This window comes from Vanacampus margaritifer, chromosome 20 (genome assembly GCF_051991255.1).
Source record: "Vanacampus margaritifer isolate UIUO_Vmar chromosome 20, RoL_Vmar_1.0, whole genome shotgun sequence".
NCBI lineage: Eukaryota > Metazoa > Chordata > Actinopteri > Syngnathiformes > Syngnathidae > Vanacampus > Vanacampus margaritifer.
Window position 1 is genome coordinate 14,206,544 of NC_135451.1, and position 27,988 is coordinate 14,234,531.

General features: G+C 40.8%; 1 protein-coding gene across 3 annotated transcripts; it reads left to right on the forward strand.

Moving 5' to 3' along the window:
• Positions 1-17: 17 nt before the first annotated feature.
• On the forward strand, positions 18-27,988 carry c20h8orf34 (chromosome 20 C8orf34 homolog). Of its 3 annotated transcripts, none has more exons than XR_013289662.1 (15): positions 18-418; positions 8,688-8,832; positions 9,030-9,161; positions 10,635-10,745; positions 10,944-10,972; positions 11,885-12,048; positions 13,482-13,660; positions 16,219-16,354; positions 17,582-17,667; positions 17,732-17,823; positions 22,881-22,989; positions 23,501-23,952; positions 25,056-25,152; positions 26,286-26,404; positions 27,099-27,988. XR_013289662.1 is itself a non-coding variant. In XM_077554131.1 (15 exons), the coding sequence occupies exons 1-15, from the start codon at positions 350-352 to the stop codon at positions 27,104-27,106; spliced, it is 1,836 nt and encodes a 611-aa protein (XP_077410257.1). In that variant the 5' UTR covers positions 18-349; the 3' UTR covers positions 27,107-27,988. The 3 variants fall into 3 exon arrangements, 2 of the variants coding, with proteins under 2 accessions (XP_077410257.1, XP_077410258.1); XM_077554131.1 differs by having other exon boundaries at positions 26,378-26,404; XM_077554132.1 differs by lacking the exon at positions 18-418 and adding an exon at positions 6,691-6,757 and having other exon boundaries at positions 26,378-26,404.

Consider the following 27,988-nt stretch of genomic DNA (forward strand, 5'->3'; position numbering starts at 1 on the left):
CGCGCGCATCCAGCCACAGTGGGGGGCGGGAAGACTTGGAAATCTCCGCCGCTGGTGGGGCTGCCGCCGGAAGCGAGAGGAAGCCAGCCGGTGCCCCGAGCCGGAGATGATCCCCGGCCGAGCGAGCGCCACCCTCAGCCGGGCTGCGTGGAGCGTGCGGCGGGCAGGTGGCAGCCAGCGGTGCGTCGGGTCTTCCGCGCCTGAAGGACGAATGACGGCGGGGGCGGCGGCGGCGGCGGCTCAGCGGACGAACTCATCCCGCTGAAAGCTCTTCGGAGAGGGACGGGAGAACCCCCCCACCCCCACCCCTTCCCAGCGCCCTCCCTCCCTCCCACTAGGCACTTTCTCCATGGCGTCTCCGCAACAGTCCAGGATTCAGTCCTATCTGGAGAAGAACAAAATTGGACCCTTATTCGAGGTGAGTGCACTTGAACTTATTGTAGCGTACTTGTCTTGTTCATCATATTCATATAGATATCAATAACTGCTGGGGTGGGGTGGGGGGGGTCACTAGTGGTGCCTTGCTCATGGGCACACTGGCACTGCTGGCAGCATTCATCAGTTTTGAAAACGTTTTTTTTTTTTGGTAAATGGCTTCATTAGTGAGGCACAATTTTTGAAGATTTACATGTTTTTTTGTGTGTTTTAAATGTGAATTCATTTATTAGAACATTATTGTATTTGTTTTTAATGCATATATATATATATATATATTGAGGTTTATTTGGGCCATTTGTCTGAAATATTTTCCATTAGAGTGATATTTATAATTACTTGTTTAGTTTGCAATTTTCATTTTTTTTTAATAATAATTTTTAATTATTGGACAGCAAATTTTAAATGCATATAAAATTGTCTCTTGTTTCATGCAATACTGAATTTACACATTTATTTTTAGATTACTAATTGCAATTTTTTTTTCATTATTTTAGAAGGGCCTGAAATGATTATTCCAATTTGCATACTTAAAACAAATCATTCTTTTGTACTTGCCTGACCATTATTCCTGTTTTAAAACCTCTTTACATTTCATCGTCATTAATTAATTTATTAATTATTAGACCTTTTACCATACATTTTAAAATAACCTAAATATGAACTATTTTTCAGTATTTTCTGACTGTGTTATTATTGGCTCGCTCATTTTAAATCTACATTTTTATGTGCCCTGTGCCTAAAATAGATTTATTAATTCATTCCTTTTTTTTTGGGGGGGGGGGGGGGGTCTAACCCAAATATAAATGCATACCTTTTTTTTATTTTTATTTATTCAAATTTTGTTTGTTTTTTGAATTAGCTCATGTTTTCTGCATTATTATTTGTGCCTTGTGGTACGGATCGGGGATAGAGTCATCGAACCTGCAGCTTTTTGCTCACGGGCCTTTTGTTTAGTTGGACCTATGTGTGACCACTCTGCACATTTTATTGCTTTAAAGCAAGACAAGACAAACGGCTCCATCACGGTTTGGTCACACATGCACTTGCAGCTGTGTGTGTGTGTGTGTGTGTGTGTGCTAACATAATCACAAAGTGCTGATATGACACTTTAGCGCATTCAGCTGGTAACAGCACGACACACACACACACACACAGGAAGCGCATGCTAAGCAGATGTGAGAGAGGTGTGCGTTTTCAGCAACACACACACACACACACCCCTGATGTCCATTCAAGACTCATTACACACACAGTCCCAGTGTGTTGATTCAGTCTCAAGAAGAACTGCATGACGTCAGCTGTGCCATTTGCGACCTAGAGTTTTGTGTTTAGTAATGAATGAAATTGTTGTGAAAAACAGAATAAAAAAAAAAAAAGTATATTCAATCAGTCCTGGCACTATATATTTTTTATAATCTGTATTTTCAATAAATTTTCCTATCTTGTTAAAAAAAAAAAAAAAAAAAAAAAAAAGTCAATTCTAGTGGTTCTAGCATTGAACCTTGAGGAACGCCATGGTTGTACATTTAAATTCTTCCCGTTTACTTTTACACAAGAGATTTTTCTGTCGCATATCCACACGTTGCTTACAACTATATACATGTTTTCATCTAGTTTGACATTATACTGTAGGTGGGTTTATTTCAAGAAAAAAAAAAAACTAGCGCATACCAACCATGGGATGCTGAGCCGGCCCATTTACACATCAAGTCACAGCATCAATAACAGCAGAGTGCAGTTTTCTCAATTAAGCTCAAGTCAAACGTATTGGCTGATTCCCATTTTACTGCTAATTGGCATCATTTTTCTTTTTCTACTTACCTCTAAACCAGACAAATGAGCACTATTAGTTCACTGCAGCTCAACTTTACGCTTGCCCAACGCAGGCCTGGGACGTGCACGGGCGGTATCTTTCATCCTCCTCGACGTGGAAGAGATAAGCTTGGGTTTAAAACGGAGGAAGCCCGTGCGGGGAAAACCCTGGAGAGATCCTCCGCCGTAAAGCACGATGGAGCGGTAAAGCGTGACTTGATGAGGGGTCTTTTTTTTTTGCAAAAGACACAGAGAAAGGTTCATCTTAGCGTGAAACGAAGCTGTAAATCTTTCAGCGGTAATGCCCTGGAAAAAAAAAAAAATTCTATTTGGCGCTTGAGCTACGTTGAGAGAGAGGCAGAATGCTGGTGTATTCAATGAGACGTTGCAACTTCTCTCAGACTCTTTTTATGTATTTTTCGACAATGTACATACAGAGTGCAAAATATGTGAACTTGATAACAGGGTGGACAATGACAAGTTGGACATTTTTTGGGCTAATGTTAGCATTTAAAGAGCTTATGCTGGAGCTTTGCTTAGTAACATGATTCAGTCAGGAAGCTGACTCTTGCTGTTTAGCGAACATATTTTGAATTTTAATTTCTATTTTACTGTGACAGAGTTGACATTTTGGCTAATGTTAGCATTTAAAGAGCTTATGCTGGACCTTCACTTAGCAACATGATTCAGCCAGCAAGCTGACTGTGGTGTGTAACAAATGTTTCAAATTTCATTTGATATTTCATTATGACAGGGTGGACAATTTAGTTTAATGTTAGCATTTTATGAGCACATAGTGGACCTTCACTTGGCTACATGATTCAGTCAGCAAGCCAGCTGTGATGTTTAACAAACTTTAAATTTCACTTTTTTTCAGCATGACAGGGTGGACATTTTTGGCTAATGTTAACATTTAATGAGTACATAGTTAACCTTCACTTGGCAACATGATTCAGTCAGCAAGCTGACTGTGATGTTTAACATTTCAAATTTTTATTGATATTTCACTATGACAGGGTGGACATTTTTGTCAAATGTTAGCATTTTATGAGCACATGCTGGATCTTCACTTGGTGGCATGATTAGGTCAGCAAGCCAGCTGTGATGTTTAACAAACTTTAAATTTCACTTTATTTCAGCATGACAGGGTGGACATTTTTGGCTAATGTTAGCATTTAATGAGCTCATGGTGGACCTTTGCTAAGTAACATGATTCAGTCATTTTAAACATTTTACATTTCAATTGCTATTTCACTATGACAGGGTTGACATTTTTGGCTAATGTTAGCATTTAATGAGTACATAGTGAACCTTCACTTGGCAACATGATTCAGTCAGCAAGCTGACTGTGATGTTTAACATTTCAAATTTTTATTGATATTTCACTATGACAGGGTGGACATTTTTGTCAAATGTTAGCATTTTATGAGCACATGCTGGATCTTCACTTGGCGGCATGATTAGGTCAGCAAGCCGCTGTGATGTTTAACAAACTTTAAATTTCACTTTATTTCAGCATGACAGGGTGGACATTTTTGGCTAATGTTAGCATTTAATGAGCTCATGGTGGACCTTTGCTAAGTAACATGATTCAGTCATTTTAAACATTTTACATTTCAATTGCTATTTTACTATGACAGGGTTGACATTTTTGGCTAATGTTAGCATTTAATGAGTACATAGTGAACCTTCACTTGGCAACATGATTTAGTCAGCAAGCTGACTGTGATGTTTAACATTTCAAATTTTTATTGATATTTCACTATGACAGACAGGGTGGACATTTTTGTCAAATGTTAGCATTTTATGAGCACATGCTGGATCTTCACTTGGTGGCATTATTAGGTCAGCAAGCCAGCTGTGATGTTTAACAATTTTTTTACATTTCAAATGATATTTCACTATGACAGGGTGGATATTTTTGGCTAATTTTAGCATTTTATGAGCACATGATGGGCCTTCACTTGGCAACATGATTCAGTCAGCAGTGTGCTGATAAACAAAGTTGGAATTTCAATTGATAGTTAACTATGACAGAGTGGACATATTTAGCGTGGCAACACATTTACACACAAATGTGCTGAAAATTACAAGGACAAATATTTCTTTTTCAACCATCCACTGTTTTAGCCACCAGTGAAGAAAGGCAAAATGGTGGTCATAATGTGGCTGAAAACCAAAGTTATAGTTTCTTAAAGAGCCAAAGACTCCATAATAACAGGGTGGACACATAAAAAAATATGTTCAACACCAGCAAGTTTAAGTGTTTTATTTTTTTTTAATGCAATGTTTATTTTCATAGTGTGTGTGTGTGTCATATTGCTGGAGGAAAGTTTTCCCTCTTGTTTTGGGGGAAGAATTTGATCACTTTTTTTATTTTTATTGGAGGTGTTGCTCTGACAGCAGCTTTAAAGAGTAATTACGTACAGCCCGAGGCCAGGTGCATCATGGGAGAGTTTAGAGGATCTGTCACAGAGCGAGATGGAGCCGGTCCAGTGCGAGGACGGTTTGGGCAGAGGGCGGCGAGGATGTGATTTGTGGAAGGACGGCGGCCCGGAGGAGGACGAAGGCTGCATGCTAATGCGTTAGCATCCGTGTGGCATCGTACACTGACTCATGCGCAAAACAAACCTTGACCTACATTCGCTCTCGTCATGATGGTCAATGACAGCCATAGTACTTGTAGTAGTATTAGTACTACTATGTGTGTTGAACCACTACACTATCCATGGGGAAGTTAGACTCCACCCATTGGACCTCGTCCAAGGTTTTGAAACCGATGTAAGAAGCCGCATGATGTGTGGTGTCGTTTTTAGGTACACATTCAGCCGGATGTCTCGTTACATCTTTCTTCCTCTAATGACATTTTTTCTTTTTTCCCCACCTACTCCAAATGATAAGCATCCATCACCCGCTAGCGCGTCACTTTACACCAGCCGGCATGAATTGTGGCCACAGTGACAAACAAACGGGTAGATAGCGCCTCTCCCGCTATATCTGACAGTTGTTATCATAGCGGAGAGGCATTGTTTCACACAAGGACGAGTCATGATGAGAGCATGTCTGCGTTTTATTGCGCTAGACTGTGCGGTCGTGACGAGCGTGGCGATGAATTGTACGTTTCACTCACTCGAGGGATGGAGGCCAATCATAAATTGATTCATCAATTTTTGAACATTACAAGTTGCGCGTGGAATTTGCATCGGTCTTGAGCTCGTGCCGGCTGCACAAAATTTATCATCAATTTGAACCACTACACTACCAATGGCAAAGGTACACTACATTCTAGATAGTTTGCCAGTAAAGATTTTGGCAATTATGAATGGGGCACGGAGTGTAAATTAATTCCATGCCAGTTTCACGACTCAACTACGTAAACCACTACAATATAAATTCCAGTAAGGTAGACTACATGCTTCATTTATCACTAGTCAATCCCAGGGTGATGGTGAATGGAAATTCCAATGGGAATTATTCCCGCGCCAGTCAGCTATGTGAAACACTACACTACTGAAGACAAAGGTGCTTTACACCCTGGATTGGTTGCTAGTCAATAGTCGTGCAGTTGTGAATGGGACATTGAATGTGAATTGATTCCACACCATTTGCACAAAAGTCATCTATGTGAACCACTATACTACCAATTTTAAAGGTATACTACGCTCAGGACTAATTCACAAATCATTTGGCAATTGTTAACAGGCATTGAGTGGAGATCGATTCCATGCCAGTTTCATGAAAGTCAACTATGTGAGCCACTACACTACCTACGGAAAAAAGGTAGACTACATGCTAGACTGAGTGCCTGTTAACCATCCTGTGAGTGTGAATGGAAAATTGAATGTATCTAAATCCCATGAAACGTCAGATATGTGAACCACTACATTATCTATGACAAAAGTAGACGACAGCCTGGCCTCATCACCAGCCAAACTCAGCGTGATTTTAAATAGGGAAGTTAGACGAAAACAAGCCAACTGCACCAAAGTCATCTATGTGAACCACTATACTACCAATTTTAAAGGTATACTACACTCAGGACAAATCATTTGGCAATTGTTAACGGGCATTGAGTTGAGATCGATTCCAAGCCAGTTTCATGAAAGTCAACTATGTGAGCCACTACACTACCTACGGAAAAGGTAGACTACATGCTAGACTGAGTGCCTGTTAACCATCCTGTGAGTGTGAATGGAAAATTGAATGTAGCTAAATCCCATGAAACGTCAGATATGTGAACCACTACATTATCTGTGACAAAAGTAGACGACAGCCTGGCCTCATCACCAGCCAAACTCAGCGTGATTTTAAATAGGGAAGTTAGACGGAAACAAGCCAACTGCACCAAAGTCATCTATGTGAACCACTATATTACCAATTTTAAAGGTATACTACACTCAGGACAAATCATTTGGCAATTGTGATCGGGGCATTGAGTGGAGATCGATTCCATGCCAGTTTCATGAAAGTCAACTATGTGAGCCACTACACTACCTACGGAAAAAAGGTAGACTACATGCTAGACTGAGCGCCTGTTAACCATCCTGTGACTGTGAATGGAAAATTGAATGTAGCTAAATCCCATGAAACGTCAGATATGTGAACCACTACATTATCTATGACAAAAGTAGACGACAGCCTGGCCTCATCACCAGCCAAACTCAGCGTGATTTTAAATAGGGAAGTTAGACGAAAACAAGCCAACTGCACCAAAGTCATCTATGTGAACCACTACATTACCAATTAAAACACTCTGGACTGGTTGCAACTTGCCAGTCAATTAAAGTGCTATGAAAAGGGTGTTGATTCATCTATGGTAACTACGAGGTAGACTACAATATTTTGACCTTCTATTCTCCCCTCGGGTCAACCATGTAGCGGGTCAAGGCTGTCGTTGAGAATCTCCCCCCCCCTCCCCCCCGACGTCTCTTGACAGACATTCAATTACCGCCGCACTATAATCTGCACGTGCACATGTAAACTGCCTCGTTCTCGTTGGAACTCGACGACCACTTGGGTATAGAAATGCATTTTTCTCTCACATTGATCAGATTGACATGCTTATTGTCTTGGGCTATGATGTCATAGTAGCCGCTGCATTAGCTCAGTCGGAACGCCAGATGGGACGTGCAATCAATATACGCTGGCACACGACCGGCTGTCTTTTTATTTTATTTTATTTTTTTTATACAGTACAGACGTGAGCTGCCTGTAGATTTTGAAGTCAGTCAGTCTGAGGGACATTCCTTCAACTGATGGATTTGGCTTTGCACATTGGAACGCTTCAGTCTGAACGACTTAAGCGGGTCAAGCAAAGTTCATTCCCCTCACTGTGTAGCCTGACACTTGGACCGCTCACCGTTTAGCTTGACAATTAGCATGTTAGCATTTCTTAACCTGACGACTTGGTGTGATGTAAAAAACGTACGATTTGCCTTTCAGAGCAACAGTTGTCGTCTTATTTTATGTTAGCAGGCTAACAGACATGCTAGTTAGTAACTAACTATTTGATGTGACGTAATCTGCCATTTTGTCCATATATGTTAGTATAGGCCTACCAGTTGTCCAGTCTCATTACAACAAGTATCTGACAACTTTGGCGGAGTGTAATCCTTGTGGTCTGCCTTGGCATTTCATTTACTCAAGGTTGTATCTTTTAACCTTAGCTTACCAATTGTTAGCGTGTTCTCTACGGCAGTTCAGTTGTTAGCTTGTTAGCATTTTTATCCTCTCATTTGAACTGGCACCTGATTACTAATTACTTGGTGGAATATAATCCTCCAGGCCTGATTTATAGCACTTACTTTAGTCCTAGATTTTTATATTACATATCATTATAGCTTACTAACTCTTTGATTGCCAGACGTTTTCAGAAAAGGGATGCCGTGGGTGCCAGCCGATTTAAGCATTTTTGACTGATCTTTCAAGGTCCACAGAAAATTATGCGTTTGGACTACGGAAACACACATACTACCAAATGAAAGATTGGACTCTCATCTTTCATCAGAATTTTTTTTTTGTTTCTACCTTATTCCGTTTTTCAGTAATCAACAATAGAAAATGGTTAGTTTCACCTCTGTTTTGAAAAAAAAAAAAACGCCTTTTAACGTCTTTGGCACTCCTCCATAGGATTTTACTAAACGTTATTTAACGTTTTTGGCAGTCAAAGAGCTAATTGTTAGCATGTTAGCATTTTTTTCCCCCAGTCTCATTAGACTTCCAATTGGTCTGCCTTACCACACTCAAGAGCATATATTGCTACAGTATTTGTTGGCCTACCAACTGTTAGCATTTTAGCATTCAACGCTTATTTTTTTGTCACCGCAGTCGTCACAAAACTGATCCATGCGAGCTGTTAGCATCCTCGCTATCAGCATTTTTTTTTTTAGCATTTCCTTACTTTACATTTCTGTTTGTGCTTTGCTGCGTCCATGCAGGAGTTGATGACTAAACTAATAAGCGAGACCCCCGACCGGCCCATCCCTTTCCTCATCGACCACCTCCAGAGCAAACAAGACAGCCCGGGGAAGATGCATCGAGCACTGTCCGGATCAGCAGCGCTGTGGGCCCAGAGCTCCCCGGGTGGGTATAAGAAACACACATACATTGTCTTAAAAAAAAAAAGGAAAAAAAGACAAGTTCCGCATATGGTGTCGAAATGTTGCTCTTTTTTTTTTTTAAATTAGGAGCTAGCTAGCATTGGCTAGTACAATAACAAAGTATTAATAGTTACCTTCCATTTGTGTGAGTTTTTTTGTTTTGTTTTTTGTTTTCAAAAGAAAGCAAAAACACTCGCCGGGAGCTGTGCCACAATGACAAACCGTGGCAAATTCACCCCAGGAAACCCAAGAAGTCCAAAAGTGATCTGGCTGTGTCCAGCTTGTCGCCTCCCTCGCCGGAATCCAAGTCGTGTAAGTAGTCGCCTAGTTGATGCCGTTGACAATCTAGTACGGCCGTGCTAATTGTATGGCTTGTTTCCCCCGTCACACGCCCCACCGATTTTGATTTGATGCGATTATCTTGAATTGAAATTGGTCACAGTGCGTTGCCTCGCATTCTCACACATAAGTTCTTTGTCATTAAATGTGCAGCATATAAATATATATAAAGTGTTTGCATGTATTTTTTGTGTTGAATCTGATTGGCCGATGCGTCTGGGCGTACCTAATGTTGCGAGCGTGCTGCAGTGCGTCGAAAACACTTGAGACGCCAAGGCTGGGTCAAATGTGGAACATGTCGACCATTTTAATAATTTAACGCGGCGCCGGCAGTCTATTTCAGGTTGCGGTCAGCGCGCGGCTCGCTACCCCAGACAAAAAAACGAGGCTATGAAGTGAGAAGACGGTCAAAACCAAAAATACAGGAAACTTGAAGAGACGTGCACGTTTGTTGGCGGTGACGCGCGTGCCTGGTGCGGCTCCACTTGGGAGTCAGATCACATTAAAAATACATTTCATAGGTGTTTGGGCGCGCGCAGCTCATGAAAAATGAAAGGCGGATTTGACGTTAGCACACAAGCGGCGCAACGGCGTAGCCGTGAAAACGGTCGCTCGCTGTATCACACGAGTGAATTGGATGCAAGGACTTTTGTTAAGGACGTTTGTCCCTTCAGGGCCACTGTACTTTTGCAAAACAGGTTTATAGTAGGCGTCTGCGTGGATGGACAGGCATGTTTGTTTAAGGTTGGAATCTGCGCAAGGCGCAAAATATTATTTTTTTCTTTGTGAAGCAGTTTTGCAAATCAAAGACTTCATTTAAGGAGCAACTCAAAAAGTCAAAATCAAAACTCAGGACTTTACTGTAGAAAATAAAAAAAATACTTTATAATATTTCTTACACTGTATTAATACATTTTTAAACTTATTTGACACTCCGCCGGTTCTTTAAAATGGTTCCAGCCTGAAGTCACTTAATCACTTAATTCCTCTAGTAAACGCGCTAGCCATCGGTCTTATGTTAGCTTAGCAATTAGCATGGCTTCTCTGTCTTTCCTCGTCATTCCTTCGTGAGAACGATACTTGACAGAACAGAAGTGAAGCTTTTTCGTTGCCACGGTGGTGAGGACGACTGACTTGGCAGTGTGTTTAGCTATAGCATTAGCCAGCCGAAGCTCATTGCTCCTTGTAGCTAGCTTGCGCGGTGTAAGTAGCACCGAGCTACTTGAGCCTCGACCTCCGACTGATTGTCCGATTTGTGTGTACGGTCCTTCCATCCCAGCGAAGCTTTTTAGGACTGTGATGGATTCTTAGTTTTGAAATTCACTGTTTTGATGTGGTACAAAAAGCTAATTTTGTGAAAACGCACATTTCTCAAGGATCACACTTTTTTATTTATGTACAGTAAATGGACAGACATGAGTTGACATTGTGTTTTGTTTTGGTCAGTGCCTCAGTGTCCATCGTGGGACTGGCGGGACAGCCGCGACTTGGACGAGCTCAACCACATCCTGCTGGAGAGCAAGAAGCTGGGCCGGGCTCTGGAGAGTCTTTCTCGCAGTGAGACCGCTCACCTCTTCTCATTCATCTTGACACGTACAAGTCGTAAAAGCGGCAGACGACCTTTCTTTGCCGTCAGTGTCACCGTGAGATCCCTGGTGGGAAATCCCATCCAGGATCAAGCGGACGGTCTGACGAGACCACGTGGACTCTTGATGTTTTCCTTCTGTTTAAGATTTTTTTGTTTTGTTTTCGCAGGCATCGGCACCTCCGATGACATCGATCAGGTAACGGTAACGCTGACTCAAGACAGCATTCTCAATGTTCAAACCTTCATAAATTTTATAAAATAGGTACATTACTGTAAAAAAAGAGAAAAAAGAAGTAAAATTGCGCTTAAAAAAAAGTGAACACTGTACACGCTTTTGATTATTGTTATATTGTCGGTGTACATATCAATGGTGGTTTGCATTGTTTGTTAGCATTAAGCTAACTACAATTAATCTTGCAGTATTTTCCCTCTAAAAATGGTCAAGTAAAACTTTATTTATTCATTTTTGTTTCATTGCATTCATATGAAAACAAAATCTGAAAAACTGATTATTATTATTTTTTGCAAAACAGAAAAAAAAATATTCCAAAAAACAGGGAGGGGATCAGAAAAACAAAAACTTAATAATACAAAGAAAATAAATAAAGAAGTAAAAAAAGGAAAGATTTTTCAAAAAACAAAGCCCAAAAATAAATTGCAAAAAAAACAAACATTTGTTTTCAAGTCAATGCAATATACTTCCATAATATTTAAATTTATTTGAATAAATAAGTAGTTATAAATTAATTATGAATAATAAGATTAAAAATAAATATAAATAGTATAATATAATGATAATAATAACTACAATCTTATTTTAAAAATAAAATACTCAGTGCAAAACACCATAGATGCTAACAAAACTAGCATAATGGTTGCGGTTATTATAACCCTTTACACAACGGGTATGAAAAAAAAAAACTAATATTACTGCAGCTTATAAATGCTTGGTTGTGACGTCTTCTTCTCGAGCATTACTGCATGTCTGTGTTATACTGCCCCCTGGTAGCCAAGACGTGCACATCAGAAAGCAGCACAATGAAAAATAAAATCATGATACACAAACTTCCATTTTTAATAACAATTCTGTTTCGTTATTCACGCGTAGAACTTGGGCGGCTTCAACTCGGTGCTGCGGCCCCGCGTGCTGGGCGAGTGGACGGGTCGGGCCGAGGAGGACGCCGACCCGCTGGCCGCCGAGATGCTGCGGCCTCCCGTCCCGCGTGTCAAAAACAACGTCTGCTGGAGCGGGGACGGACTTCCCCTTGGCAGGTTGGTCGTCAACCTCCGAAAAAGATAGTCAAGAGTGCCAGCAAAATGGATCCATGAACAATTTGCTTATTGTTTTTATGCCCTTTTTTTATCGTTAAATGACTTAATTTTTTCAAATGACTCTCACAAAAGGGAGTTAAGAATTAATTTTTACCACATTTTTTCCCCTCAAAATTACTCCCAAAATGTTTTTGTCAAACTAAAAATATCAGCTCCCTCAAAAATGTCTTTGCCATAAAATTTTTTGATGTTTTTCTTCAAATTGCCCCTTCAAAAATCTCTTTGATGTTTTCTCAAAAATAGCTCCAGAAAAATCTTTGATAATTTTCTAAAAATAGCGTTGTCTAAATTCTTGTGTTCTTAAAATAGCGCGCTAAAAATTACTTCGATGTTTTCTTTGATCAAAATAACTCTTAGATTTCTTCTGAAAATGGCTCCCTGAAAATTCCTTTATTTTTTTTTAACCCAAACATTTTTTTCCCTCAAAACTAGCGCCCGAAAAAATAAATAAATAATATTTTCTCAAAATAGCTTGCCCTCAAAATTGAAAGGCTTTCTTAACAAATCCTCTCTGCTGTTTTTGTCACAAAATGGCTCCCCCCACTAATTTCGCCGTCACTTTGAGGGTCTTGAATGAAAACCGTCACCAAAAATCCCTAAAAACTAATGTTGAAGTCTTTCAAGTGGACTTTTTAAGCGAGACGAGTGCTGCCCGAGGAGCCGTCCCTTCCCCGTCTCTTCCTCGTCCCCTCCTCCATCTGAACTACTGTGATAATCCCATTTCAAAGGCTATCCGGTGCCAAGCTCATTTGGAATGAAAACGAAATGTGTTTTGCCCCCAGGCTATCGTACACACGCGGCGCTTGTCATCGAAACGTTTGCCGCCCTAAACCGCGTCATTCCTCGACCTCTCTCAAGGCCGTCATTCTTAAACTGTTACATCTTTTGCTACATTAGTGTGCGTGTGTGTTATCATTTGTACGGTGATGTGACTAATTAGAGGAGGATGAGGCTATGAAACCATAAATCATGCGTGGCGCACACACTGCTAATATCATCAGGCTGCTGGACGCTGGGAGAGAAATCACTTAGTTAGCAGCCTGAGTGCGGAGATAGTACATGTTTGTATGTGTCTACGTTTACTTGTGACACTGTGAGGTGGCAAATCCAAGTCCAGAAAGTAAAAACCCTGCCACAGGATAGCTAGCTGCTAGCTAGCTCCCTAGCAGGTAAACGAGCACCATGGGAGCTAGCTAGCTGGCGAGCTAGCTAGCTAGGGCTAAAGCCACTGTGGCTGGGTTTTTAATTTTAATTTCTGGACCTGGATTTGCCGCCTCTGACCTGTGAGAAATACTTATTTAGTAAATGTTAAATATATATATATATAGCACACACTAACATTTCCAGATCACAACTGTTGTCTTCCATTAAAGTCTCAAGATGGAGGTCAAAGGCAGCAAAGGGCTAAAGGAGCAGCAGCAGCATCACAGGAAGTTGCTGGCGGCCATGTTGTCGCACGAGTCCTTGGACCCGCTCCGCAGTGCCGCGCCGTCCGTCGGCGAAGACGAGATGGAGGACGACGACGAATATGACGACGCCATGGAGCTTTTGGGTAAGTTTATTATTTGACATATCGACTTTACGCCATATTGGACTGAGCAGCCAGGACAGAGAAGGCGTGATTGACTTTTTTTTCCTACGTCGCGTATGGTTGATTTTGAATGTCACTTTACGGAGCGCAGACCGAGTGGCAGTGGGAGGCCACTGGAGGATTTGTGGCGCTCATTTAGGAAGACAGAATGTGTGCCACAGATGAATGATGGCTCCTGGACCGGCGGGCTTGTTCTTATTGATCCCTGAAGGGCTGATTGATCGGCTTTCCTGGGCTGTTGACTACTGCCTGCTCACTCTCACTCTCTCTTTCTCTCTCTTTCTTGTATTTGTGTATTGTCTTTTCTTTTTTGGGCATCTGAGTGCAGATTGTGGCTGGGCAATGTACAGGCTGCATGAGAAGAACTGGATTTAGAAGCTGTAGTTTGCCCTCTAGTGGTGCATGTGTGTCATCGCTGTTACTTGGGGAAAGTTATAAGCAACAGTTAAATTCAAATTTAAAAAAGTATTGTTTTTTACATTTAGATTCAATTCCATCTAATATTTTATTTTTATTTTTTCCCTCCCATCTAATCTATTGTATAATAATCTTATAATTAATTAATCTTATATTTAGCCATTATTTTTATCTAATACTTTTATAATTTTCTTTTAATTTCTTTGTATATAAGATATTTTCATTTATCTTTATGCTAAAAATATTTTTAAAATATTCAAATGAAAAATAACGTCACCATCTCTACTTTCTATTTGTTTAGATTTTTTTAAATTCAAACATTCATTTAAAAAGTAGCCACTTTTCACAGCCAAATTAATTTTGTATATATATTTGCATTTTTTCCCCTTTTAATTTAGCATTTTGTATTTTTTGTCTTATAGCTTCGTACTTTTATTTTACTTTATTGGTCAATCAGGTTTACATTTTTTTTCCCTCCAAAATAATGTAGTCCAATATTTGTGTATTTTTCATGCATTTTTTAAAATCAATCTTTTTCTTAAAAAAAATAAAAAATCAGACGTTAATTTAAAAAGTTACCAGTTGTTTTTTTGCCACATTCAGAGGAATGTATTTGACTTCACTTTTTTGATACATTTTAAATTTCAATATAATAGCTCTTTGAGGTCCATATTTCCCATCTGTTGTGTAGATCAGGGGTGCTCAAGTTCGGTCCTCGAGAGCGCCCATCCAGCCTGTTTTCCAACGTTTCTCTCCACTAACACACCTGATTCATGATCATGATCGTTATCAGGCTTCTGCAAAGCTTGCTGATTAGCTGATCATTAGATTCAGCTGTGCTGCAGGAGGGAAAAATGGAAAACAGGCTGGATAGGGGCTCTCGAGGACCGAACTTGAGCACCCCTGGTGTAGATGGATCGCGCATAAAAGTGCATTGCTGTTTTGTTCCACTAGAGGGCGCCCTTGTTCGCTGGCACCTGTCTCTTTCTGTTGAAAGTTCAGTGGCTGCTGTCACTTGACTCAGGCGTTTTGACTAATACTTTGTGACGTCAAACTCGGCTGCGGCGCCCTAATCTGGACTTCAAAAAATAATAATGAAAAATCAATAATCAAATAAAAAGTGTGGTTAGAGGCAGTTAAAAGGTTTACACCGACTTCTATAAAACTTTCCATAATCCACAGAGCTGTGATGTGTGTGCGGCGACATCTGATTCCCATCACACATTGTGTGTGTGTGTGTGTGTGTGTGTGTGGTGGGGGTCCACCGTTGGAAAGACATCATTAAGAAACGTAATTTTGGAATACTGCTTTTTATTACAAAGCCAAACAAATGTGTCTCCGCCACCACTCACATCAAAGTGTGTGATGTGTGTAGTGGGTGAGGCCGTGTGTTTGTGTAGCTGGTGTAGGATCAGTTCCCACTCCACACCCTGTTTCACAATCATCCTGGGATGGACTTGCAATCGGTCCAGAGTAGTGTTTACCTTCATTTAGCAATCAAACCTGAGCCATTGGCAGTCTAGCGGTTCACTTTGCCATTTTGTAGTAGTTCACGTAGCAGGTAATTGCATAGTGGTTTAGGTACTGTATCAGTTTCCACATAATATCCCATTCATACTTACCCTGAGATTGACTGGGTATCAGTCTACAGTACACTATCTTAGTCTTTTGTGATGTAGTGATTCACATTGCCATCATGTAGTAGGGTTAGGGATAGTGGATAAATGCGTATCTCTTGACGTATCAGTTGACACATATTACGGTAAGTCCCCGTTCATATTTACCCTGAGATTGCAAGTCTACACTAACTTAGTAGTTCACATCGCACACACTTGTGTAGCTGTTGTAGAATCCCTGCCCACGCAATACACCATTCATAATTACCCAGCATTTAACTCACTCCAGGGTATCATTGATACTGTTAGTCTAGTGGTTCGCATTGCTGTAATGTAGTAGTTCACATAGCCGATGTTTGTGTTGCCTCTTTCCCTCATTCGCAATCACCCTGAGCGTGACTAGTTAAAAGTCCAGGGTGAAATCAACCTTTGTTACTGTCAGTTTAGTGGTTCACATTGTCTAAATGTAGTTTGTCTCTTTTACAGAGGACCTGGATGACCTGCGTATGGAAGGCGTGAGTGGGTTGGCTCCATCCGGCTGTAAGTTCAGTCAGGGACGCAGCTCCTACCATCCAGAACCTCAGGCCAAAGTTACGCTTAACATCTGCTCTCGGTGTGCCAGGTAGGCCTTTGTGGTCCTGGAGTCGTTTGCGTAGTGGTTCACATACAGTAGCTGACTTTTTTTTAGCTAATGTGGAATCAAATCACACACAACAAAAGATAGTTCCCCTTTTAACATCACTTTCACAATCACACCAGGATCGACTGGCAATCATTTGTCGTTAGTAATGTAGTGGTTCACGTAGCCACTAAGCCATTTAAGTGTAAAACTAGACAGAACATGCGACAAGACTTTTCTCTCCATCATACAGAGGTACGTCTGTGTACTTGACGCCTCGATGGCAGCCCGCGATAAGCGCTATCTGTCGTCACGGCGACGCCATGTCGTCATACGCCCGCACGGCGCGCATTGTTTGGGCTGCGCCGCCGTGCTTGTGTCTTCTCGCCGTTCTTATCAGTTGGGGATGTTTTCACAAGTCCCGCACCAGGATGAATGTTATCGCGTGATCGCGAGCTAGCAGTTTATGTAACGGGATGGTTTTAAGTGCGTAGTTTATAAAGACTGTATGTTTGGTTTGACATCTGTGTATTTGTTTTCGCATTTAGACAATTTACTGTATAAACGAGTTTATTTATTTATATATATATATATATATATATATATATATATATATATATATATATATATATATATATATATATACAACACATATAGTATATAAACATAATATTTGCTAATAATAACAATCCCTACATGCGCTAGCTGCTAGCTAGCGACTAGCATTATGCTAACATGACTAAAGGATGACTCAGGGCAATCGTGAGCTAGCCATAACTATAACTCTTATCAAAACAAAAATAAAAAAAGGAAGATGTCATGTAAACAGACAGATTCCATCTCAGTCTGATGTTTTTTTGTTGTTGTTGTTTTTTAAATCACTGTCGACCCTCATCACGGTTCCTTCCTTGGCTGTCTACTCATTTTATCGGACATTCCGTCTCCCCAAATTGTAGTTGACGATGAGCATAAAAAGCGAACTGTAATCGTACTGCATTGTAATTGTAGTGAACTCCATCATGGTGTAATATGTTTGATTTACATCGTAATTTATTAGTAAATTTTACCGATTGGTTATTGAACTACTAATCTTCTTTCGTAATTATTGTTCATCGCAACATATTGCAATCGGAGTGAAAAGTAGCGTGATCGTAAACAAGAACCTGCGTCCTATCATGTTTGGCATTCATGTTGTATTATGTGTGACGTATTGCGTGTATCGTTGTCCAGGTTGCAGGGCGACAGTCTGGCCCCCAGCGTGTCCCGGGACGCTCTACGTCCTCACGCGTCCGAGCAAGCCGTGCCTGACATCTCATGTGAGTGCCAAAAATCTCGCGTCTGTCTCCACGTCTGCTTCATGGCGTCTCGTCTTTCTCGCAGCCACGTTGCCCGGGGTGGACGCTTTGGCGGCGGCGGCGGCGGCGGTGGGACGCTTGCAGGAATGCGAGGCGCCGTCTCAAGTGTCGAGCTCTGTAAGTGTCACGTGAGCGCCCTGAGCTAATTGGAGGGCGGCCATTTTGAAGACACAATATGTTGCAAAAATGCTGGTTGAAAATGTATCCCTAAGAAAATCACGGGAATAGAAAGAATTTGTTCTAGCAGTGGGTAGTGGTAGTGATTCACATAGTTGCCGTGTGATCAAATTCACACTTAAACGCCAAATTCAAAATCGTCCTGCGATAGATTGGCAATCTACTCGGAGTGAAGTGTACATTTTTCATTGATAATGTAGGCATTCACATTTGTGACCTTTTTTGGATTTTGCGGGGGTTAAATTCCCGCTCATCACTACATTCACAATCACCCTAGATTTGATTGGTCTTTAGTCCAAGATGAAGACTACTTTTTCCATTGGTAATGTAGTGGTTCAAATAATCAATTTTTGTGTGTAGTAGGCAAGGGTGTGGGATGAATTCACAATCAACACACCATTCAAGCACTGGTGTAATCTACCTTTTTTTTATTGGTAGTATAGTGCTTCACATAGCTGACTTTTGTGTAGCCGGTATAGGATGAATTACTACTCAACATCCCGTTCAAACAATTACATAGTCTACCTTTTTTCATTGGTAGTGTACTGGTTCACCTAACTGACCTTTGTGTAGCAAGCACAGTGTGCAGTAGTCTATTATTGATAGTGTTGTAGTGGTTCACGTACCCCACAATTTGTGTAACAGGGGTGGGATCCAATCCCACTGAACACTACATTCAATCCATGGTATGCAGTAGTCTACCGTTGGAAGTGTAGTGGTTCACATAGCTGACTTTTGCATAGCTGGTATGGGATGAATTACTACTCAACATCCCGTTCAAACGATGACATAGTGTACCTTTTTTCATTGGAAGTGTAGTGGTTCACATAGCTGACTTTTGCGTAGCTGGTATGGGATGAATTACTACTCAACATCCCGTTCAAACGATGACATAGTCTACCTTTTTTTCATTGGAAGTGTAGTGGTTCACATAGCTGACTTTTGCGTAGCAGGTATGGGATGAATTCACACTCACACCCGATTCAAACCATTGTGTGCAGTAGTCTATATTTTTAAGTATAGTGGTTCGCAAAGCTGATGTTTCTATATCTGGTTTGGGATTAGTTCACCACTCATTAATCATTTCATAATCACAAATGTGTTTGATTATCAGTGAGTAGTACATTTGCCAATGGAAGTGTAGTGGTTCACATAGATGACTTTTGCCTAGTTGTTCCCACTCAGCACCCTATTGACAATCACTCAATTTGTGGTGAGCAGTCAATCCAAGGTGTAGACTCCCTTTGCCATTAATAATATAGTGGTTCCCGTAGCTGGCACAAAGCAATTAAGTAGGTAAAAGTAAACCTTGTGTTTCGCACATGCTACACATTAGCAGCTTACGCGATAAATAAGGTGCTAGATAGCGCAGTGGCTCTACTCTACAGGTCGACATGAACGTGTGACATACTATCAAAAGCTTTTCTTTCATTTGCGGACGACGACGCCTGGCGTTGTTAGCCGCTTTGATTGGGTCTGCTCCCAGTTAGCGTCGAGCCGCTCTGCATCTGCCGCGCACACGCGTTCATGTCTCGGCTGGCTACGGGACTTTTTCCTTTTTTTCTCGATTTCAAAACACTGTTAAAAAAAAAAAAAAGTCTTGTCTAACACTTCGATGGGGCAATTATGAAAACAAAAGAGCGAGAGTGAGAGGAATGCCTTTGGAGGCGGTTAATGAGGCAAAAGGGACGCCGTCTTGGCGGCATGTGAGGCCAACTATGGGACGGGGAAAACTCTGATGCATAAACACAGAAGCCAGCTATGTGAACTACTAAACTTACAATGCCATTGTGAATGGCGCAAAATTCATTGTCATTTTATTTAGTAAATCATTATTAAAGACTTATTTCTAAAATTGCATTAACTTTAAATTATTGTTACATTATTTATTATGAGCCTTTGAAATAATGACTTTTTAATGTGGTGTACTTATTATTATTATTATTATTATTATTATTATTATTATTATTATTATTATTATTATTACTTTGTTTAACAATTTTTTGGATCCATAAGTGACCCATAAACTACTTTTTTAAAATGGAGAATTTTATAGAGTACATTTTTTACAAAATAATTTAAATATAAAATTGGATTTACTTTTTAATTATTATGAATTTTTGTAAGCCTGGGAAATAATGTTTTTTAATATGCAGTGTGTTTTCAATGTAATAATAATAATAATAATTATTATTATTATTATTTTGTTCAACTATTTATTTGGAGACATATTTGGGCCATAAAATACTTTTTTAAAATGGAGAAAATAAATTATTTCATTTTATTGAGTATTTAAATAAAATTGGATTTACTTTTTTATTCTTATTAATTTATTATAAGCCTGTGAACTAATGTTTTTTTAAAATGTGTATTATACTCTTTTCAATGTACTGTATTTATTAACATAGTACACAATAATACTACAATACTGTATTAAAGAAGAAAATACATTTAAACTTTTATTATCTTGAATTCTATTAAAGTACTTTTCTATTCATTTGTATTTGTTTGATACCACTTTTTTTCTCACCTAGTATTTTTTATGTATAAAATTCCATTTTACACAATGCCCAAAAAAATAAGAATTAAGCCTTATCTTTCTGATGCAGATGATGATTTGCAAATGTGTCAAACTGCTGCATTATAGCGCCAATTGCTGCTGAGGAGGACTTACTTAATGTCTTACTTAACGTATCTTAATAAGTCCGGTTTTGATACATCCTTTATTGGATTATGACTGTATTTTAATTTGGGATTTTTACTATTTTTTATGCAACTGTGGCCATCCTTTCAAAAAGTGGCAAAAATAAATAAATGTGATTTCATGCAATTTGTTCCGTATTCCTTTTGGACATTTCTTTGTAATGATGACATGTTCTGTTGCACATGTCTTCAATTGAGGTTGTAAAACCTGTTAATGGCCGTTACTATTAGTCTGGCCTGCTCCCCCTTTCCTTCAAGGTGATAAATGCCGCGCAAATCCAAGAAAATATCCCGACGGATCCAGTTCCCTCCAGTTTGTCGGCTCGGATCAAACTTGTTGCCTGAGCGACGGCGCCGTAAACGAAGCTTGCCAGGGGGAAACTGCTCATTTGTTGGGCGCTGGCAGGAAAACGAGCGTGATGCGAGGCCTTGCGGGTGATAGAAGGCAGACGCTGTTGTGACGCTTTATGCTCCGTTTCCACGGCGATCTGGCCATACGCCGCCTGGCCCCCTTTGTTACGAGTATTTTTTTTTTCTTAATGTTATTTCATTTTAAAGTTTGGCGTCGAAGCCCGCAAAGCCGCAGCTAAACTAAGGACGACGTCATCCGTTGAAAACATGCAAGTCGACGCATTTACTTGCGCGTAAACTGATGGACGCGTTGGCTGGGATTGAAAGCGTCGCAATGGAGCCGCCGCTGCTGTTGGCTCGCTTGATATGACAGCAGCACGAGTGCGGCGGGGTACAGTGTCGCTGCGTAGGTGGGGGTTCGGGGGGGGGGGGGTTCCCCCCTCATCACTCATGTCGTGTGCGATTCGACCGCAAAACACCACACACGGAGGCAGTAAAAACAATGGTAGGGCGCTGACACGGAAATAGGATCATTTGTGATTTTGTCATGTAGTGGTTCACATAGCAGATTTATGTGTAGCTGTCATGGGATTAGTTCCTATTCAACACCTGACTGGCAACCAGTCTAAAGATGCAGAGTGGTTGTGTAATGGTTCACATAGCTGTCTTTGGTATAGTTGGTGTGGGATCATTTCCAATTCAACACTCTATTCACAATCACCCTGGGATTGACTTGCAATTAGACTAGACTAACTGTACCAGTGGTAGCATAGTGGTTTACATGGCTGCGTTTTGTATAGCTGGCACGGGATTAGTTCCCATTCAAAATCCCATTCCTAATCACCCTGAGATTAACTAGCAACCGGTCTAGGTTGTAGGACACCATTGCCAATAGAGGTGTAATGGTTCACATAGCTGACATTGGTACTGTATAGCTGGTGTGGGATCATTTCTAATTTGACACTCTATTCACAATCACCCTGTGATTGATTTGCAATTACTGTAGACTAGACTACTCGTTCCAGTGATAGCGTAGTGGTTCACATACTGGAGCTGTGTTTTGTGTAACTGGCGTGGGATTAGTTCCCATTCAAAACACCATTTACAATCACCGTGGAATTGACTGGCAACCAGTTTAGGTTGTAGACTACATTCGCCAGTGGTAGTTTAGTGTAGTGGTTCACACTGCTGTCTTTTGTTTATCTTGTGTAGGATCATTTCCAACGCAACATCCTATACACAAACACCACGTTTGCGAATCATATCATAGGGCTTCACATAGCCATTTTATGATTCCTAATCATCCTCATTAACTATCAAGCAGTCCAGGGTGTAGTCTACCTTTTCCGATGTAGTTGTTCACACAGCTGACTGTTGTGTAGCTGGTGTGGGATCAGTACCCTGGGATTGATTAGCAAACAGACGAGACCACCTGTGCCAGTGATAGCGTAGTGACTTTTGTGTAGGTTGCACAGGATTAATTCCCCATTCCCACTAATCCTAGGATTGACCGTCAACCAGTCCCCGAGTATAAATTGCATTTGTCATTGACAGCGTAGTGGTTCACAAGCACATTGTGCACCACCAAGGAGGTTCCAGTCTACATGTGTTTCATATGATTGCCGCTTTAGCGTGTGATTACTGTTGATTTTATACTGTCTATTGGAAGCCAAAGCGAAACGTAGTGCTTCCCTGCAATCTTCCATACGCACTGCACACTTTCATCTCCTGTGGTTTTTATATAGCCCGTAAAAATAATACCAGCCTCCCTTTTTTCTCGCCCTCAGCAGATACGGCTCCGATATTTCCAGTAATGACTGAACATGATATGAAAGGAGCTTAATTGAAGGCTTGCTGACTATTTTGAAAAAAATGTCACTTTCTCTCTTTTCTGGTTTCCCCTGCCCCCCCCCCCCCCCTCCCCCCTCCCGCACCCACTACAGCGTCAGCCTGTCTGGAACGCTGATCTCAAAGCTGGGAGAACCGGTGGTCTGCTGCTGGGGGACCCCCTCTTCTCCAAGGAGTTGGAGAGCATGGGCAAGCAGCTCGCTGGTACGTGTGTGTTTGTGTGTGTGTGTGTGTGTGTGTGTGTATGGTGGGGGTTGTTAGCATTTAGCATTAGCCTTCGTGTTAGTCATCCATCTGTCACATATTCGCACTTATTTGAAACATTTAAGCTAACACGATAGCCACACAGCGAGTGCTCCGTGGACGTCGCAAGCGTCGTCTGCCATTGGTAGATCCCCTCACGTGGTTTTCATTTGCGCACGTCTGACGTCGGGCTCCCGTCGGGCGTCTGAACGAGCTAATTGGGAGCTTTTAAGTCTTCGTTAGCCGCTAACACGTTCCACGTTAAGAGCCGTTTCATCTTTGGATTGGTGCCGCCGAGGTCGCCCGCGTTGCAATTTGCCGTTTCAGCTACTTAAGAGAGCCGCTGCTGTCAGTCCTTTGTGATTTTTGTAATATTGTCTATTATTGGAGAGATGTACACCCCCAATATATATATATATATATATTGCATATTCTACACTGCTGAGTCGGGATGTCTTTTTTGTTCTAACAGAGGTTGAAAAAGACTTAGCCAAGCTAGCCGAAGTGGGAAAGATGACCGTTCGAAACAACCCCCACGGCAGTCACCTCCGCGGTCCGCTCAGCAACCGGAGCCTCCCCGACACGCTGCCCCTCACCAGCCTCCTTTGCAGGCCCCGTTCGCCGGGCGGCGGCCTCTCGGGCAAGGCGGGCGCCTCGGGCCTCCCCCTGGCCAGCCCCGGGTCGACGTCCCTGCGGCCAGGAGGTCGCGCCTACAGCAACCCCGGCAGCAGGACGCACACGCCAGGGACGCCCGACAGCCTGCGTTCGGGCTTCAACCCTCACAAGGAGGTGACGTTCAGGAGGTCCAGGAGTCGCCCGGTCACGCCCACCGGGCAGCCCATGCGCACCCGACCGTTGCTGACGCCGCCCGGGCTCAGCACCACCGACAGCCTGGGGGCCAGCCTGAGGGCCTATCTGGCTGAGGTACGACCACATTGGATTGGGATTTCACGAAATACAGACTTTTTTTTTTTTTATTACAATTTTTTTTTTAATAGTCTTTTATGAATATATTGAAAAAAACGGAAAATTATTCATTATTGAGATTTGTGGGGCTAAAATATTTTTATTCTTATTTTAGCAAAATTTCAAATTTAAAAATGTACTTTTTGGAGAGGAAAAAATTTTGTGGTAAAAAGGATGGTCTAAAAAAATTTTCTTTTTTTTTTAAAGAAAAAATATAGAATTTTTTTGGGGGGGTTTAAAGGGGAAAAAATCCCCCAAATATTTTTTTAATCCAAACAGTTTTATTATTATTAATAATCGTTTATTTTTTACTTTGTTGAGAAAAAGTTTTTCCTTTTACAGATTTTATTTTATTTTTTTATGGTTTGAATATTCATATTTGAACTTTCAAGTTATTTTTAAATAGTTATTTTTTTAGGGTAAATCATTATGATCATCAGAATTATGTGTTTTAAATGTTTATAAATTTTTATTTATTTATTTATTTGAGTCGATGTATTTTCTATTTTTATTATATGCTTTTTTTTACCATTTGTTTGAGCAAAAAAAAAAAAAAAAAAGATTTACACCTCATAAGTCTCGCCTTTTTTCTCAAATTTGTTGCTTTTCCTTGGGACGCCTTTCTCATATATAAAATTGATTGGAAAAACTGATTTTTTTTTTTCACAGATCATATTCATCATGTCTGTCCAACCAAAGTTTCCCCCGAAATAATCTTCCATATTTATATTCCAACAATAAAACAATGACAAGCAGGACACCCAGTGTGTATAAAACGGAACATAGTCCGACGTAATGCTTTGGGAAGAGTCAGAGCGTGGGCTCCAACAGGCCACGCGCCCGGCGGGGACATTGGCGACTATTACAGAGGGAATCTCGTGCGTTTGCTTCGTGTGGGGTTTCTGTGGCGGTAACTTGAAGTCGGGCGACAAGTCTTGCGCTCGAGAAAAGCCAGTCCAGCATATCATTTTTTATTTTAAAGGACTTTCTCGCTTACAATGTAGCATCCTTTTAAGGCATCCTACTCATTTGTATGTGTTTTGTCTCTGCCTGTGATTCAGGATGAGTTTTACCAGCAGTTGCAGGCCCTCCGGCAGCCTTGGCACATCCCCAGCGACACGGACAGCGACATCATGGATCCGCCCGAGCAGGACAAAAGTCAGTGAACTTTCCTTGACAGCCTCTCATGACATCACCCGAGCGCAAACGACAAAAAAAACACGCCTCCGAACGTTGCGTTGACGTTACCGAAGTGGAATTCCGGCGTGATGAAAAAATAAATACATAAATAATCAACCGCTGTTGTCGTGGAAACATAACTCTGACGGTCGCTTATCTTACATAACGACAACAATGGCCGCCACGCTGGAGAGCCACGTTGAAATCATCACTGTGGGAGAAACTGACAAAAAAAAAAAAGGATTTTGTGGTCATCTGATTTGTGTTTGTGTGAACATGGAAAATGCATGAGGGATTTTTATTACAGACATTCTGACAAATAAATTAACCTACGACGTACGCGGGTCATTCGAGCGGACACCCGGAAGTAGTTAAGGGAATAATTGGCCGGCTAGCGCCCATGTTATTTTAGTTGAGGAAAAACTAGCAACTAAAATTGAAAAAAAAACAAAAACAATTTTGTTAACGAAATAAAATAAAAATGAAGATGCTTTAAAAAATAAAAAAAAACTTAACTAAAACTACATTTTGTGTTTACAAAACTAACTATAATTATAGCGTAAAAGTCCTTTGTTTTAATATTTGGTAATTAAATTAATACATGAGCTTTTGGGGGTGATTTTAAATGGGATTTTAAGTATATTTATTTCAACATTAACCGGAATAAAGACGTTTGAAAGTGTCACACTTAAATTCTAAAATATTGCGCACAAGTTTTTTTTTTTTAACCCCCAAAAAACTCTAACTAAGCATTTAAAAAAAAATGAATAAAAACTAACAGAACCACCCTGAAAACTAATTAACACTAAATAAATTAAAAAAATAAAACTCAAAACCTCACTGTTTGCTAGCTAGCGTTGTGCTAGCAACAAACAAAATGGAATTTATGAATTAGCTTAGTGCTAACTAACGCAGTAGCAACGTAGATGGATTTAAAATGGGACTAATGGCCAAAAAAACGGTGTTTTCTGCTGTCAGCCAGGGTAATTTTTTTTTTAACTAAAAAGGTTACCTTAGTTGTGTGTTAGCCTAACTCTGATACGTTTGAATGAAATAAGTGAATACGTTTTTTGTAAACGTATGATCAAGATAAATATTATGTTATTTTCCAGGCCCTGAATAAACCGTAACGATGCACCTTGAGTTCACTGGCGGGTCATTGTGGTTTATTATGTATCCACGCGGTCTCCTTTTGTTTTCTCAGGTGCCAGCAAGCGATCCGTCTTTTCAGGTAAGAATTTGTCGCACACCCCTGAGAAATATTCACCGTTAGTTTCCAAAACGGAGCCTGGCTGTCTGCTCATGACCTCACTTCTTGAACGTGTTACCCGAATAAGCGCGCGCAAGCCACCAAACTCATTTCATTCAATTACCCTGGCGAGTTAAACGGAGGCCGTTGCCCAGTTCCATGAAGTCACGCGGGGTACGGGGCTTTGACGCGCTCGCAGACGGAGCGAAGTCGCTGATGATTCGGGTCTGTCTGCTTTGTGGCTTGTGTCTGCGGTCGTTCTCTTGTGGCCGCCGAGGTGCTGCTCGCCCGCCCGCAGTTTGCCGCGTGCCAGCCTGGAAAGAGATGTGAGAGAGAAGGCTGCTGCTTGGCTATCACGAGAAGGCCCCGACCGTCACCCCCCCCCCCCCCCCCCCTCCCCGTCCCGGCCCACGCGTCGCCACGGCAACACACTCACAGCCTCATTTTCCAGCTCCACCGTGACACGTTCTTATCCGGTCTTCCCTTGAATTTAGGGTTGAACAATAAATCAAGTAGAATGCAATTTTCAAATCTCAGACTACAATAAAAAAAAAAAAAACATTTTATTTTGGTCGCTTGATAGTCTGTATGTTTTTATATATTACTTATATTTAAAACGTTGTCCACTGTAATATATTAAAATTTCTAATTCTCCACTTTTCGTGTCCTATTTCAGGCCTATGAAGACGACGAAGATCCCGTCCGACAATTATGCAAGCCGCCGGACATTTTAAACAAATTTCGTTATTTTTATAAGTCCAATGAATGAGATTGTATATGTTTATTTTCCACCAGTATTTCATAGACTGTTACTATATAATATTTTTTATTTTTGTTTGCTCTTTCGCATGCTATGGGACTCCATGCATGGGTGCGTTTTGTGGTTTGACAACCTCTTTCTAAGGCAAGGGAGACAATTTGATGCATGTCGAGCAAGCTAATGCCACTCCACGCCTGTAGGGGGACCTCTAATTTTGGAGTGCTAGGAAGATCAATTTAACATGCTTATATTGTACTCTGGATGTTCGATACCACTTCTTTTTTTTCTGGCGATACCAGTACAAGTATTCACTCATGAGTACTCACCGATACAGAGCAGTACTTTTGATACTGTACATAAAATTTTAATAAACCTCATGATTCATGACAATTAATTGTGAACAAAGACTTTCCTTTCTTTCTAACACAGCTGATGATTCACCGATGTGTCAAACTGCTTACTCCATGTCAGATTATTATTTTTGTCTTAGTCATTGGTGCTTGGTATCAGCAGCCCTCAGAAGTACTCGATACTTTGATAAGGGAATAGTTAGCACTGCTCTTATCGACGCCACAAGTCGTTCACTCAACAGAAATAAGAAATTAAACGCCTCACCTCCAACTGTTCTATTCTTTTGAAAAATGTCATTGAATTGGATCGCAAATGAAATCAATAACGTTAGGCTACTTGGGTTAGCGTTAGCTTGTTTACCCGCCTTCAAATGATCCCTTAATGATGTGCGCTCTGAAAGAGGTTTTCAAACATTTTGGAATGCTGGTATGCTAAATAAAATGATTTGGTGCTCA

Excerpts from the sequence above, each read along its gene's own strand:
- c20h8orf34 (XM_077554131.1), top strand. The coding sequence starts at position 350 with ATGGCGTCTCCGCAACAGTCCAGGATTCAGTCCTATCTGGAGAAGAAC. Across the intron at positions 9,162-10,634 it reads CTCGCCGGAATCCAAGTCGT|TGCCTCAGTGTCCATCGTGG; the intron begins GTAAGTAGTCGC and ends TGTTTTGGTCAG. Across the intron at positions 22,990-23,500 it reads CATGGGCAAGCAGCTCGCTG|AGGTTGAAAAAGACTTAGCC; the intron begins GTACGTGTGTGT and ends TTGTTCTAACAG.